This window comes from Chiloscyllium plagiosum, chromosome 3, assembly GCF_004010195.1.
Source record: "Chiloscyllium plagiosum isolate BGI_BamShark_2017 chromosome 3, ASM401019v2, whole genome shotgun sequence".
NCBI classification, from domain to species: domain Eukaryota; kingdom Metazoa; phylum Chordata; class Chondrichthyes; order Orectolobiformes; family Hemiscylliidae; genus Chiloscyllium; species Chiloscyllium plagiosum.
The window spans coordinates 70,526,096-70,542,396 of record NC_057712.1 but is presented as its reverse complement, the minus strand read 5'-3'; the positions used below and the strand labels follow the sequence as shown (position 1 = coordinate 70,542,396).

Here is a 16,301-nt window from a genome sequence, read left to right as displayed (position 1 = left end):
TCACTATCACCATGGCTGATCATCCAAATCCTTATCCGTTTCCACTTTAGACTGTGATCCCAGTTCTGCACTCCCCAGTAATAGGCACATCCTCCCTATGTTTACCCAGTCTGGTCATGTTAAAATTTCATTGGTTTCTATAAAGTCTCATCCTCTTCAAAAACCCCAGTGACTATTTAAGGCAATTACAATGCAGCTCAGGAACAGGCCCTTCAGCTCACCAAGCCTACGCCAATTCTGAATCCTTATTTAGACCCATTACTTATTTCCCATACACAGTCTCTATCCCTCTGTTCGCCTTCAATAATGTAACCAAAACAGCATATAGTACTCTAGGTGTAATCTCATCAAGGCATCATATAATTGCAGCAGGGCATCCCCACTCCTGTACTCAAATCCTCTTGTTACCATATCAATTGCTTTCTTCATCGTCTTCTGCACATGCATATGTAATTTCAGTGACTGGTGTACAATGATACCCAGGTCTCATTGTGCCTCTCCATTTCCCAACCTATCATCATTTCAGAAAATAATTTGCCTTCCTGTTTTTGCTTTCAAAGTGGATAATCTCACATTTATCTGCATTATACTTCATCTGCCATGCATTTGCCAGCTCACTCAACTTGTCCAAATCATACTGAAGCATCTTTGCAACCACCTCACAGTTCACTCTTCAACTCAGTTTTGTGTCGTCTACAACCAAGGAGATATTACAATTAGTTCCCTCGTCTAAATTATAAATATATATTATGAAGTCCAGGCATTGATTATCTGCAGTACACACTAGTTACTGTCTGCCATTCGCACAATCACCAGTTTATTCCTATTCTTTGTTTCCGGTATGTATGTCAGTTTCCCATCTATGTCAGTAAACTACCTGCAATCCCGTGCCTGTTAATTTTACATGCTAATCTTTTATGGTGGCCTTTATCAAAAACCTCCTGAAAATCCAAGTAAACCACATCCACTGGCTCCTGCTTATTAACTGTGCTAGTTACATTCTTGAAATATTCTTGACACGATTTGCCAAGATTGTCAATAAATGATTTCCATTTCATAAATCCGTGCTGACTTTGTACAATCCTATCACTGTTTTCCAAGTGCTCTGCTATTATCTTTAGCAATTTCCCTGCTGCCAATGGGTGGCTAATTTGTCTATAATTCCTGCTTCCTTGCTGCCCTTTCTAAAATAAAGTGGATTATATTAACTATCCTCCAATCCATAGGATCTCAAAAGTCACACTCCCATTTATAATCCTCACCCCATTACAATGCGTCCAACTCCCTGTATGTTCACAGTGCCACTGTGACTTCAATGGTGCGCCTAAAATTGTACATTAATGCAATATAGTTGTTGGACCACAGTTCTACATGCCACATTAAGGTATAAATGATACCATAACACCTTGACAATTAAATAGCCTCTTCCTAGATCCTTCACCTGACTGAATGTAGATTTTCCTGTTTTCAAAGAAGTTCCAGGATTTGAGCTGGAGCTGGAATATTTAAACTAAACTGTTCCCACTGAAATGTACAATATAGACGAGCCTGGATGATTCAGTGATGAGAAACAATAATTGTGATTAAATAATAGGACTGTCTGAATTGGAGCAAGTAACGTTAAGGAGAGAAACCTGATCAGGTACACCCTAGAACTCTGTAGGAAGCTAGGGAAGTGATTGCTGTCCCCCTTGCTGAGATATTTGTATCATCATTAGTCACAGGTGAGGTACCGGAAGACTAGAGGTTGGCTAATGTGGTGTTAAGGAAAAGCCAGGAAACTGTAGACCAGTGAGCCTGACGCTGGTGGTGGGCAAGGTGTTGGAGGGAATCCTGAGGGACAGGATTTACATGCATTTGGAAAGGCAAGGACTGATTAAGGATACTCAACATGGCTTTTTGAGTGGGAAATCATGTATCATAAACTTGATTGAATTTTTTGAGGAAGTAACTAAGAGGATCGATGAGGGCAGAGCGGTAGATGTGATCTATATGGACTTCAGTAAGGCGTTCGACAAGGTTCCTCATGGTAGACTGGTTAGCAAAGTTCTGGATTAGTGGTGCTGGAAGAGCACAGCAGTTCAGACCAGTGGTATGTCACAAGGATCGGTGCTGGGTCCACTGCTTTTTGTCATTTATATAAATGATTTGGATGTGAACATAAGAGGAAACGTTAGTAAGTTTGCAGATGACAAATGTTCGGCACAACATCGTGGGTTGAAGGGCCTGCTCTGTGCTGTATTGTTCTATGTTCTATGACACCAAAGTTGGAGGTGTAGTGGATAACAAAGAAGGGTACCCCAGAGTACAATGGGATTTTGATCAGATGGGCCAATGGGCTGAGGAGTGGCAGATGAAGTTTAATTGGATATATGTGAGGTGCTGTATTTTGGAAACATAAATCAGAGCAGGACTTCTACACTAAATGGTAAGGTACTGGGGAGTGTTGCTGGAGTGCAGGTTCATGGTTCCCTGAAAGTGGAGTCGCAGGTAGATAGGATAGTGAAGAAGGCATTGGTATGCTTTCCTTTATTTGACAGAGCATTGAGTACAGGAGTTGGGATGTCATGCTGAGGCTGTACAGGTCTTTGGTTAGGCCACATATTTCTGCAATTCTGGTCTCCTTCCTATCGGAAGGATGTTGTGAAACTTGAAAGGGTTCAGAAAAATTTACAAGGATGTTGCCAGGGTTGGAGGATTTGAGCTAAAGGGAAATGCTGAATAGGCATTTTTCCCGGAGAGTCAGAGGATGAGAGGTGACCTTATAGAGGTTTATAAAATTATGAGGGGCATGAATAGGGTATATAAACAATGTCTTTTCCCTGGAGTGGGGGGGGGGGGGGGTCGGTCCAGAACTAGAGGGCATAGGTTTAGGGTGAGAGGGGAAAGATTTAAAAGGGCCCTAAGGGGCAACTTTCTCACTCAGAGGGTAGTGCATGAATGGAATGAGCTGTCAGAAGACGTGCTGGAGGCTGGTACAATTACAACAATTAAAAGGCATCTGGATGGATATGTGAATAGGAAGGGTTTAGAGGGATATAGGCCAAGTGCTGGCAAATGGGACCTGATTAGGTTAGGATACCTGGTCAGCATGGATGAGTTGGACTTAAGGGTCTGTTTCCATGCTGTACACCTCAATGACTCTATGCCAGTGAAGCTAGGCAGTTTTAAGTTTGGAATGAACCACATTTTTAGGGTGAATTGGAGAAAGCTATCTCCTCCAATTATGAGGTCAGAAATGAAAGTTTCTCCCTGAGGGAGGTTAGGTGATTTTTATGCAGAGAATTGGAGCACAGATACTTTCAGTGAAAATTGGTTTTACTATTTGAAGTGGAGGAAGATTCTGGGCTACGTGAAGAGTGTCGTGTACACTGTGACTACATTCTAGCAAGGAGCTGGCACAAGCAGCCTGGACAGAAGAGGATCCACCTCTTCTCTGTATTTCTATCACTCTATAGAAATAACATCACTATATACCAGAAAGGTTGTGATGAGGGAAAGGAGAAGTTGAAAAGAAGACTGATGTTGCCAATTATTTTGTCATGTCTCAAAGTGATCCTTCTCGAGTCCATTAGGCTTTGTGAGAATTCTCAGCTTAGTAAGTGAATGCATTGTCCCAAGATCCTGTTCAAGATTCTGCTCTCTTCAGTTCTGTCAACATATTCACGTGACACTGACATAAAGATCGTTACATCATTACATATTGTCTCATTACACCCATTAAACAGAAATTATAAAAATATTTGCCCTTCATTAATTATGAATGGAAATGCCACTTATGACTGGATTTAGGTTTTGTTAAAACTGTTAACTGGAAAAGTTATTGAAATATACAAGACTCTTATGGGGCTACCCTATTCAGCCAGGGTTGAACAGGTTGGGACTCTACTCGTTGAAGTTTAGAAGAATACGGTGTGATGTAGGTGAGACATATAGCATTAGTAAGGGGCTTGACAGTGTAAGTATGGAGATGATACTCTCCCTCATGGAAGACTCTAGGACCAGAGAGAATACCTCAGAATTAAAGGGTGTCAATTTAAGGCTGAGAACAGGAGGTTATTTTTCTCGGAGGGGAGGGGGTTTGTTGAGAGTCTTTGGAACTCATTGTCATAGACAGCTGTGGGGGCAGAGTCCTTATGGATATTTAAGGCTAAGATAGCTTCTTGATCAGTGGGGAAATCAAGATTAATGGGAAAGGGCAGAAAAGTGGATATGCCCTGTACACTCCATTGAAAACATCCTTCCAGTAATAAAAATTTCAGTTGACCATTATCAATTTTTTCCTGCCGCTGAGTCAATTTAAGATCCAACTTGATTTATTAGCAAAGGTTGGCTGTCTTGAAACTTCACTTGCAGGAGAAAGAGTGTGAATACATTTAACAGAGGTCTTTTTAAGTTTACCATAAAGATAGAGAATTTGGATCAAGCAGCGAGCTTTTGGTATATATTCATGGGCTAGATAATACATTTTAGAGTGAGTTAGCTAATATGCATGTAGATATCATGACATTTAGTAAAAGATTAATAGAATTGGTGATTAGCTTGTTAATGAAGACTGTGTACTATAAAGCCATTGTAGGTTCTTTTGTGTAGAAAAGATCCTATAAATTCCTGTTAGTAAATAACATTGAAACCATACAACATGTAGATAGATTTCACTCCTGAACTCATGACAGTTCTAATTTTACACACTCTTTGCACTTAACATGTGTAAACACCGACTTTAAAAGAAAACTATTGAATTTGATCTTACGCTACAATATACAACTGGAGCCCATTCAAAGTTCTGTTGATTATTGTAACTCTCACCAATCCCATTCATCCTTACCATCTGTGCTTTCTGACATACCTTGGCTTCTCGTATAGCATTATAATGACTTTAAAGGTCTCATCCTTACTTTATAATTCCATGACATTGCCCTATCCATCCCTGTAACCTCCCTCATACCTGCTCTAAATTTGGCCCCACAACTTTAGCTGCTTATGTAAGTATTCGCAGCACTACTTTGAAGATCAAGACAATATTCCTCAAAGTCCTAACCAGTACATATATCTGTCAACGAACATCACGCAGATTTTTTGATCATAATCACATTATGGTTTGTGGGAACTTCTGTGCACAGATTGACTGCTACATTTCCTATCTGGAACAGTACTTCAGAAGTAGGCCATTCAGCCCTTCAAACATTCTCTGTCTATCAATATGATCATGGCTATCATCCAACTCAGTATGCTGTTCCAGCTTTCTTCCCATATCCTTTGGTCCATTAGCCGAAAGAACTATATCTAACTCTTTACCACTGGGTGAAGACATTTCTCCTCATCCATATCCTAAATGGTTTACTCCATACCTTTAGACTTTAACCCCTGATTCTGGAGTCCCCTATCATGGGGAACATCCTCCTGTGTTTACCCTGTCTAGTTGTGTTTTTGGATTTCTGTTGAATATAGACCTAATCAATTCAGTCTGTCTTCATGCATCCCAGGAATCAATCTGGTCAACCTTTGTTGCACTCCCTCCATAACAAGAACATTGTTCCTCAGATGAAAGGACCAAAATTACACACAGTACTCCAGTTGCTGTCTCACTAAGGTTCTGCACAATCGAAGCAAGACATTCTAGTTCCTGTACTTGAATCCTCTCTAATGAAAGCCGGCATGTCATTTGCCTTTTTCACCTGCTGCTGCACCTACATCTTCACTTTCAGCAACTGGTGTACAAAGACACCGGCTCTTGTTGCTCTCTTTTCCAATCTACCATCATTTAGATAATTTTTCTTCTGTTTTTGTGACCAAAGTAGATCACTCACATTTATCCACATTATACTTCATCTGCCATGCGTTTGTCCTCTCACTCAGCTTGTCCAAAATACTGAAGCATCTCTGCATTCTCCTCCCAGATTACCCTCCCACCTGACTTTGTGCCATCTTATCTAAATCATTGTGAGTAGCTGAGGTCCAAGCACTGATCGCTGCTGTACTACACTAATCACAAACTCCATTATTTTCCAAGAGGCCTTTTCCTACTCTTTGTTTCCTGTCTGTCGACCAATTCTCTATATCAGTATACAACCCTCCAATCTCGTGCATTTAACTTTTATATTCACTGAAAGAGGAGTTGTGTCATAATCTGTGTATTTTGCATGAAATTCCATACCTGCAACTTTTTTTTAGTTGATTCCTTTGATGTCTCTTGGAAAAGTGTGAATATAACAAAATATTGCTCAGCTTGTTTTTTTTAGCTCAAGTGTTTTAACATTCTCATTGTCTGGCTGGATATCTTACTGCCTTTCTGTTTATTTGTCATATAGGTGAGTACATTAATCAGAAGTGTTGACAGTGCAATGATCTGCTACACCATGCCTTTAGAAACTAATCCAACAGTGTAGCACTTTTATTGATACAATGTTGTATTTCAGTTTCAGGTAATCTCTGAGACATGCGTACAAACGTATAAGTGTTAGGGACTGGAGTAGCCTGTTTGGCCTGTCAAGCTTGTTTGTCATTCAGTAAGATCACAGCTGATCTGTTAGTGGCCTAAACTCCATAATCCTGTCTATCTCAATAATCTTGATCCATCAACAGCCAAATACAATTCTGCAGATGAAAACACCTAAGTATACCATTAATAACCTTGTGACTCTAAATACAAAATGTGATTTCTATGATCAGTGATGTTAAAATCTTTTTTTTAAAAGTGGAAGTACCGTTAAACTTGCTCAAGATCTCCTGAACAGGAAAAGCCAAATGAGATCTGTAAGGAGGATAAAAATGTTACAGCATATCATTTTAGAAGTCCAGGTATGGAAAATTGAAACAGGCTGCAGCACAAGTAGAATATTAATAAAAACACATATAGTGGGTCACAAACCATACGCCAATACATGAGCGATAACATGTCAAAGTAACCAATAACTTAAACTGCATTGAACAACTGCTGGTAAATATACATAAGCAGTTCAATTTGCTTCACTGTTTGAAGTTATATTGTAATGTGAAACTTATGTGGAAGGACATTGTATGACAAGCTGGTAACCGTTGCATTTTATTTTCTGTTAGGACAATTCTGGCACATAACTGACTTGCATTTGGATCCAACCTATCACTTGACTGATGATCCTACCAAAGTTTGCTTTTCATCAATGGGGCGTCCAGCAAAGCATGCAGGACCTTATGGCGACTATTTGTGTGATTCACCATATAAACTTATCCAGTCTGCTCTTAAGTTTATGAAAGATGCTAAACTTCAACCTTCTTTTGTGATATGGACTGGGTAAATATGACATAAAGTCAAGCTGATTTAGATGTGTCTTAATGCCATATACTAGTAGAGTATACAATGTCTATCAATTATAATTTATAAATATAATAACAAAACAAATAATAATTAATAATAAAACAAAGGATGGCAGATGCTAGAGATCTGACACACCCAGAACAGAAATAGCTGGAGAAACTCGGCAAGTTTGGTAGCATCTGTGGCAAGAGAAACAGAGTTAATGTTTTACATCCAGTGACTGTTCTTCAGAACACTGCTCTGAAGAAGGGTCTCTGAACTTGAAATGTTAATTCTGTTTTTTTTTCCCATAGACGCTGTCAGACCCGCTGAGTTTCTCCAGCTATTTCTATGATTGGGTATTTCAAAAATTATATCTATTTCGTTACTGAGGGAATGCTGTGCAATCAGAAATGTCATCTTTTGGCTGAGATGTTAAACTGAAGCCTTGCATGTATTCCCAAATGGACATAAAATATCTCTTGGAATTATTTGAAACAACATCTTGTCTCTTAGCCCATGCTACCAAAACAGCTTAGTTGATTGTTTATCTTTGCAACTTATAGAATCTTTCTGTACTCTAATTTCTGTATGAGATAACAATGATGACACTATAAACAAGCTCAATTGGTGTGAAATGCTTTGAAATGCAATGAGGTCACAAAAAGCATTGTATGTACTTTATCCTGAGAAAAATGGGAGTTTTAGCAATGAGGTTTTAGCAATTATGTTGCAAGGTTCTGCTGACATTGACTACTCTCCAGCACATATTCAATGTAAGGAAATTTATCTTAATCTAGTGTTTTGCAGATTTGTATCTATGGTAGGGTGAATTTTGAATTTGGGAATTAAAGATAAAATTCCTAAAATGTATAGAAAATAATAAGAAACAGCCAGCATGATTTTCAGAAAGGACCAACATGGACATTGTGCATTTGAACTTTAAGAAAGCTTTTGATAAGATAACACATAAAAGACTATCAGGAAGATCAAATGGTATGGAATGTGGGGGAAGGTAGAAAATTGTACAAAAAAAGTCAGGAGAAACAACAAGGCAATTTCTCAAGAATAGCTGAAATGGGTTAAGGGGTCGTACTGCAAGGTTATGTCCTAAGACTGGAACACAAAAGTTGGCATATGATTGTAAAATCCTTTTGTAAAGCATAGTAAGTCAACTACTCAAGTTCTGTACAGCGTTTTGGCGTTGACTATAGGAAGGATCCAAAATAAGTATATATTGAGGAAACACAAATGTGATTCAGACTTTTTTTGTTAGGTCAAAGGAGATTCTGGTGATTTTTGATTGCACTCTGAATGTTTGGGACAAGGAAAAAAGTTTAAGTAATTGAAGTTATATAGCACAGGCAATATGATTATAACATTGAAGTAAGACAGAATGCAGGTGAAATTCTTTTTTGAATGCAGTGAAGTGGACTACTGGGCTTGGTGGTTAAAGCAAACACTATGTTAACATCTAAGAATAAGGTAGATCTGTAGTTGAATGAAAAGAACAAGATGATTGGGTGTTTTTGGCTACTCCTGCAGAGCAAAACCAACATCTGCCACTTGTGCTGAATGACCTGGTTTAAGTTTATGAACTTGCATTTTTATAGTTCATTAGTGAACTACTCATAGTGCTACTGATGAGAAACTAAATACGTGCATTCTTGCTCAAATAGAGTAAGACTTGAGGGTGGGTAATTGAACCTAGAAGAAAGGCTGAATATAATGTAGATAGTATTTGACTGACATGATTAGATGAAATGTGGTGAATCATAATTTCCTCTTAGTCAGGTGGGAGGAAACTTTTGCTGAAATGGCTTTTCCTACCATAGTACTAGACTTTTCTTGACTGATCATTACTGTTTAACATGGTGTGGATCTCAGGTGAGGGAGAAATATTGAGCCAGATTTAGTAACCATAGAGTTGGCCATTGCTACCAGGGCTGGAAGGGGAAGAACATTGGATTTTGTTAGTTATGTTGCTGCTCTGATGAAATGGGTTCCCACAGGGGTTAGATGAAGTCATATCTCTCAGCTTCAGTCCTGTGGGAGTTCCAATTGTGCTCCGCTTGAACACAGATTCATTTGTGAGATGGAGAGCTGGCTACTTAAGCATTAGGGTATAACAAAGCCAAGACGATACAATATACAATAAAGCCAACTTATTCAAGAGGTAGACTAGGCCATGTCAAAAGTAGAGTCTTGTGCCACATGTTGAAAGATAGATGAAGGGAATGAGCAGCCAACAAATTTATCTTAAGGCTTGTTGATCAATAGGCCATGCAGATGACGATGATAGAAAAGTATGTATCCTTTAACAAGAAGTTGAAGAGTGATTTGCATTTTGCTGACCAGTGACAAAACAATATGGTAACCCTTCCTAACAGACTGTACCACAACCTGCTGGGTGGACTCAGCAACTGCAGGTTTGTTAAAAACATTTGATTTACAAAATTGTCATGTATTCTGTGTAAATCACTGGGCTGGCATGGTGGCTCAGTGGTTCGTACTGCTGCCTCACAGTGCCAGGTATTTGGTTTCAATTTCAGCGACAGTCTGTGTGGAGTTTACACATTCTTCCTGTGTCTGCATGGGTTTCTTCCACATGATCTGGTTTCCTCCCACATTCCAAAGATGTGCAGGTTAGGTGGATTGGTCATGCTAAATTGCCCGTAGTGTCAAGGGATGTACGAGTTCTGTGGATTAGCCATGGGGAATTACAGGGATGGGAGGGATCTGGGTGCAATGCTCTTTGGTGGTTCAAAGGAGAAAGTGAGGTCTGCAGATGCTGGAGATCAGAGCTGAAAATGTGTTGCTGGAAAAGCACAGCAGGTCAGGCAGCATCCAAGGAACAGGAGAATCGACGTTTCGGGCATGAGCCCTTCTTCAGGAATGAGGAAAGTGTGTTCAGCAGGCTAAGATAAAAGGTAGGGAGGAGGGACTTGGGGGAGGGGCGTTGGAAATGCGATAGGTGGAAGGAGGTCAAGGTGAGGGTGATAGGCCGGAGTGGGGTGGGGGCGGAGAGGTCAGGAAGAAGATTGCAGGTTAGGAAGGCGGTATCTGTAGAGCCCAACTCATTAAATGTATTTAAGAAAGAAATAGATTTCTGAAGGCTAAAAATGTCAAGGATTTTACCTATCATACAGTATGTTTTGCTTTCTTTTTACTCTTTTGAATTTACTGTTAGCATCCATCCTCACTGCCTTCCTGAATAAATATATGGATGAAGATGGAAAAGTGTAGATGGGCTTCAGATCAGTTTCACAGGTCGGTGCAACATCAAGGGCTGAAGGGCCTGTACTGCACTGTTTATTCTATGCTGTTCTACGTTCTTCTCCTCAAATTCATCAGTTCAATATGGTCAGTTTTGTTACCTCAGTACTTCCAGGTTTTATTCCTGATGGCAGTTCAGATCCAATTATCTTTGGTTCCATTCTGAATGTCCTGCCCTTTACAAGCCCAAGTCTCTGGAAGGAGAAAGTGAGGACTGCAGATGCTGGAGATCAGAGTGAAAATGTGTTGCTGAAAATTTATTCATGAAGAAGGGCTCATGCCCAAAACGTCGATTCTCCTGCTCCTTGGATGCTGCCTGACCTGCTGCGCTTTTCCAGCAACACATTTTCAGTTCTTTGGTGGTCGAGTGTGGACTCGATGGGCTAATTGGCCTGTTTCCACCTGTAGAGATTCTATATCTCAATCAATAAGGGAAGTTAGCTTTCAAATAATGTTCAGCAAAAGATTTGCTTAAAGGGTGGCATGGTGAATCAGTGGTTAGCACTGCTGCCTCATAGCGCCAGGGTTCGATTCCACCTTCAGGTGACTATCGGTGTGGGGTTTGTATATTCTCCATGTCTGTGTGGGTTTCTTCCGGGTGCGCCAGTTTCCTTCCACAGTCCAAAGATGTGCAGGTTAGATGAGTTGGCCATGCTAAATTGTCCACAGTGTTTAGGGAGGTGTAAGCTAGGTACGTTAGTCAGGGGTAAATGTAGAGTAGTAGGGGAATGGGTCTGTGTGGGTTACCCTTCGGAGGGTCGGTGTGGACCTGTTGGGCCAAATGGCCTGTTTCAACACTCTCGGGATTCTATGAAAAGTAAAGTTTTTGCGTTTATAGAACACCTTACAACTCAGGAGACTCCATTATTAAAAAAAATATAATTGTTGCAATGAAGGAAATGTGACAGCCAGTTTGCTAAACCCTAAGACATCATGACCGTGTACTCTATTTTCATTGATGTCTGTTCTGTGATAAAGATTTTCCAGGTTACCAAGGGCAATTCTCCTTTTATTTGACTAATACTCACTTGAGGGAAGACCAGCCTCGCTTTTACATCTCATCTGCAAGATGACATCTCTGCAGTGCAGGCTTGCTTATTGTTTCTATGAATTGTCAGCTAAGATTGCTTTCTATTATACTAAAACCCACAACCTTCTGATTCAGAGGTGGAAGTGATACCACTTAGTCAAGACTGTCTTCATTTTATAGTAGAAGCACTGAATTACTTTGGAATATAAATGTTATCATTTAAAGTTTTCTAGAGTCTGAATGTTTAAGGCATTGAAATAGGATACTGTGACCCACTCAGCATTTTCAATGTTTTAATTTGGTCCAGTAAACGGCTAAGGAAAAAGGTAGAGTATTTTGTTACAGTTTTATTATCAGCCCCATGTGTGTCCTGTGACCAATTACCATCATTATTGTTTTTGGTTTTCTTTTGTTATTGTAGAGATAGCCCTCCCCATGTACCAGTTGGAGAGCTTTCAACAAAGATTGTGATTGACATTCTCCGTAATATGACGCAGACGATCCAGGAATATTTTAAAGATCTACAGGTTTTTCCTGCATTGGGAAATCATGACTACTGGCCACAGGTAGTAGATTAGTTCACCTTGGTAATGCAATGAACATAGATTTTTATACAAAGCACCATATAATTCTAACACCTACTATCTGAGTGTTGTGTATTCTTACTAATGTACATGAGGGATGTTCCACAAGCCCTAACAGCTAGCTTGCCTTGAAGTAAATTTATAATCCAGGCTATGTTAACACATGCTCAAATTTACCTGCCCTCTTTAGGCAGAATCATCCATCTCTGTGGTCCTCTCTGCCAACTTAGTGCTGACACATCCGCCCATCCACCATAGTTTATTCTTATAGTCCTCCAATCCAACCCACTCATCCACCATGGGATGACTTCTCAGCCCATGCGTAGATTAAATAAAAGAACGGTCGAGTGTCAATTAATGTTTTTTTACAAATAAACACTTTCGTTGGTAAAAAGTTGTGCATTGCACTTAAATTATTTAATCTACTTAATCCCTTATTTTAAAAAGAATTTGAATTTATAGCCCTACATCAAAAAGCTTACTGTGAGGGGACAGACAATCCAGGGTGATGATAATCGGATTTGTGCTGCATGACTATTTCATAACCTATCATGATCGCTTTCAGTTTTATGACGACAAAGTTAATTTGAATTTATAGCCCCGCAACAAAAAACTTAACTGTGAGGGGACAGACAATCCAGCGTAATAATGGTTAGTAATGAAATAGTCATGCAGCACAAATCTTATAATGACCGCTTTCAGTTTTGTGTCGACAAAGTGAATTACGAAGGGCTGATTTTTTTCTTGTTTAACTATATATTTTTTATTTTTAAGTTTAAAGGGTAGCAGATTTAAATGCCTTGACAACTTGGCAGTTCCAATGGAATTTTAATGTTTTGACAGCTTTGACTGTTCCAATGTGTTTATTCAGCTCATGTAAACATTGGTCTCTATTTCTAACATGGCCAAAGAACACTTCTTTCAAAGATTTCCCTGGATCTTTTTAACAGGGCACCTTGCTTCTCCAAAACACCACTCCAACTATTCAAAGAACTCGATAAACTTTAGACCTTCTCGTGAAAAGCGTGAAACCAAGAATTGTATTTTGATAATCCCACTAACAAAAATTGGATCTGTTCAAAGCCAATTATCTCTGTAAACGGATGCATGACATAACACCCATCTCTGGGATCCCCCCACTGTTGAAAATGTTTGGTGCCAGTTTCAGGGCAGGATGTCTGGAATTGGCTTTCCAGCACACCTTGTCAAACCCAGGGCCCCTACCCCTCCAGCCAGGAAAACAAACTCAGACCTATGTCTGCTTCCACGAAGGATATTCCAGCAAAATTTAATAGAAGTGGTCAGGAATTTTTTTAGATTAGATTCCCTACAGTGTGGAAACAAGCCCTTCGGCTCAACAAGTCCACACCGACCCTCCGAAGAGCAACCCACCCCTCTCTGACTAATGCACTTAACACTATGGGCAATTTAACATGGCCAATTCACCTGACCTGCACATCTTTGGACTGTGGGAGGAAACCAGAGCACCTGGAGGAAACCCATGCAGACACGGGGAGAATGTGCAAACTACACACAGACAGTCGTCCAAGGCTGGAATTGAACCTAGGACCCTGGTGCTGTGAGGCAGCAGTGCTAACCTCTGAGCCACTGTGCAAACCATAATTATAATTTACATTATAATACTTCTTGATATTACTAGTAGTTTTAAAGAAAGAAAATGATAAAATTCTGTTCTTCTTATTTGGTCAGGACCAACTTCCTGTTAACAGAAGTGATGTTTACAATGCAGCAGCTGATATGTGGAAACAATGGTTGACACAAGATGCACGTTGGACCTTGCAAAAAGGTTAACATTTGACCATTGATGCTTGGATTTTGATTTTAATTAAAATGGGAAATTTTATTCAACTGTTTAAAAAAAATCACATTTATTGCTTTTCCAAGTCATTTGAAATATAATCCAAATAAGGTGTCATAGTCATGGCAATATGGAAGGGGAGCACTCAGCCCATTCATTTTCTGCAACACCCCATATTATTATATTGCTCTATCTCTGTAGCTTTGAAAGTTTAATATTCTCAAGCACTCATTTAATTTCTTTTTCAAATTAATGATTGTCACTGCTTCCATTATCCTTGTAGGCAGCCAGTTCCAGATCATTACCACTTACTGTGTAAAATAACTCTTCACAAACTGTCCCTCTCTTTTTCTCTCTCTCTTCCCCGTCCCCTGCTCCACCCAGCCTTTGAATCACTTGCTCAAAACCCTGAGTTCTCTAGTCCTTAAACATCAGCAAATAGAAACACACTTTTCTTTCTCTGCTATATCTCAATCTATCATAATCTTGTACACTGCTATCAAATATCCCCTCAATCACCTTTTTCTCCAGGAATCCAACAACAGCATCTCTAAACTAATCTTGTAGCTAAAATCCTTCAACCCTGGGCCCATTCTGATAAATCTTTTCCACCTTTCAAGTATGTTTATATTCTTTTGTAAAGTGTGGTGACCAGAACTGGAAGCAATGTACTCATCATGACTTAATCAAAGCTTTACAAAAATATTCTGTATTACTTTCTGCTGTTATACTCTATCTATGAAGCCCAAAATCTCCTATTCATTGCCTATAAAAATAAATTCTAGTTAATATTTAAAATTTTACAGCACAAGTTCAAGTCACATTATTTGTCTTAATGTTGTACATGCCTTATGGAGTTGATATTTGGCTGTATCATATCAGAATATACAGTAGGCCTTAGTTCAATGGAGTTTATCTTAATGGCAGTAAACTAAAATATAAGCTGTTAGTAGCAAGAAGTTGAATTTGTAGGAAAACGATTTTCACCTCCATGTCCAATTATTTATTTCATTTATACACGTAAGATTGAATTTTAGAGTTTCCCTACTCCGAGATGGCACGGTGGACAGGTCTGTCACATTAGTGTTTCATTACAAGTGCTTGAGTTTTGTGTTTTGTCCAAACTTAGTGTAGAATGTGTGAATGCAGATTAAGGATATGCTGTGACATGTCTCTGAACAAATTTGAATATTGTTATGACACCGGGATAGCAAGCCAAGCCAAATCAGCCTTTCTATCACTGAATTTGCAACACTTTGAAATTAAAATGCTCAATGACTCTTACTTGCCTAATTGTTTCTAACCAGAAACAGATAACAGATCTTGGGTGCCAAGTTTACAACTTAAACTTACAATTAATCGTTAATAATGTAACTTCAGAACACAGAAGCAACAAGATAATCTAATTAATATCTATGATCTAAAGTCCAGTCTTTTTGATCATAACTTCCACTCTGATAAGCAGACACATTTAAGGGGTAAATTGGGAGAAAAAAAGGAATTGCAATTTCTTAGTTCAATAAGCTGTTTGAAATGATGGATACTTGGCCTTCATAAAATCCTTGGATAAAGGTTTGTTCACAGGCATATCAAACTATATATCTGGCCTGAATTCTGAAGTCACCAGTCAATGCAGATCTCCAGACATATTTACTTATTTCCTACAGACTGGGATTCCTTTCTCAGAAAATTTAAAAACTCAATGGAAAATTAGAGCGAGAGCAGAAGAACATAGCCTGAGTCTCTAGAACTTCCAAAAATCACTGTCTTGCCAAAACCAAATCAGAACTATTTTATTTTCTTTCCAATCAACATTTCCTGTGGTTGGCTGGATAGCACTGGTCCTCCCTTGAGGGGTTTGGACAGGCCCTAAACCTGTCCACACCCCTCACCCACTCCAACCTCCCACCCTCACAACACGCAGCCCTCCACTCCATGTCTGGTGACCAACTAACCACTGACACCTACGACAAACCTGTGGTCTACCATAGCTACCTGGACTACATGTCCTCTCACCGTGCCTTCTGTAAAAACGCCATCCCTTATTCCCAATTCTTCCACCTCCACTGCATCTGTTCCCAGGATGACCAATCCTACCATAGAAAATCCCAGGTAGCCTCCTTCTTCAAAGACTGCAATTTCACCTCCCATGTGGTCGATGCTGTCCAGCACATCTCCTCCACTTCCCACACCCTCACCCTCGAACATCACCCCTCCCAATGCAACAAGGGCAGAACCCCCCTGGTCCTCACCTTCCACATCCCCAACTCCGCATACAACTCATCATCCTCCACCACTTCCGCCACCTCCAAACAG

At 39.6% G+C, this 16,301-nt stretch overlaps 1 protein-coding gene across 1 annotated transcript in view; it reads left to right on the top strand.

Moving 5' to 3' along the window:
• Window positions 1-16,301, top strand: part of smpdl3a (sphingomyelin phosphodiesterase acid like 3A) — a 43,530-nt gene that overhangs the window by 14,842 nt on the left and 12,387 nt on the right. The window contains exons 2-4 of the mRNA XM_043684259.1: window positions 7,060-7,273; window positions 12,004-12,148; window positions 13,877-13,973. Coding sequence (XP_043540194.1) covers window positions 7,060-7,273; window positions 12,004-12,148; window positions 13,877-13,973 — 456 coding nt within the window. The remainder of the gene's footprint in view (window positions 1-7,059; window positions 7,274-12,003; window positions 12,149-13,876; window positions 13,974-16,301) is intronic.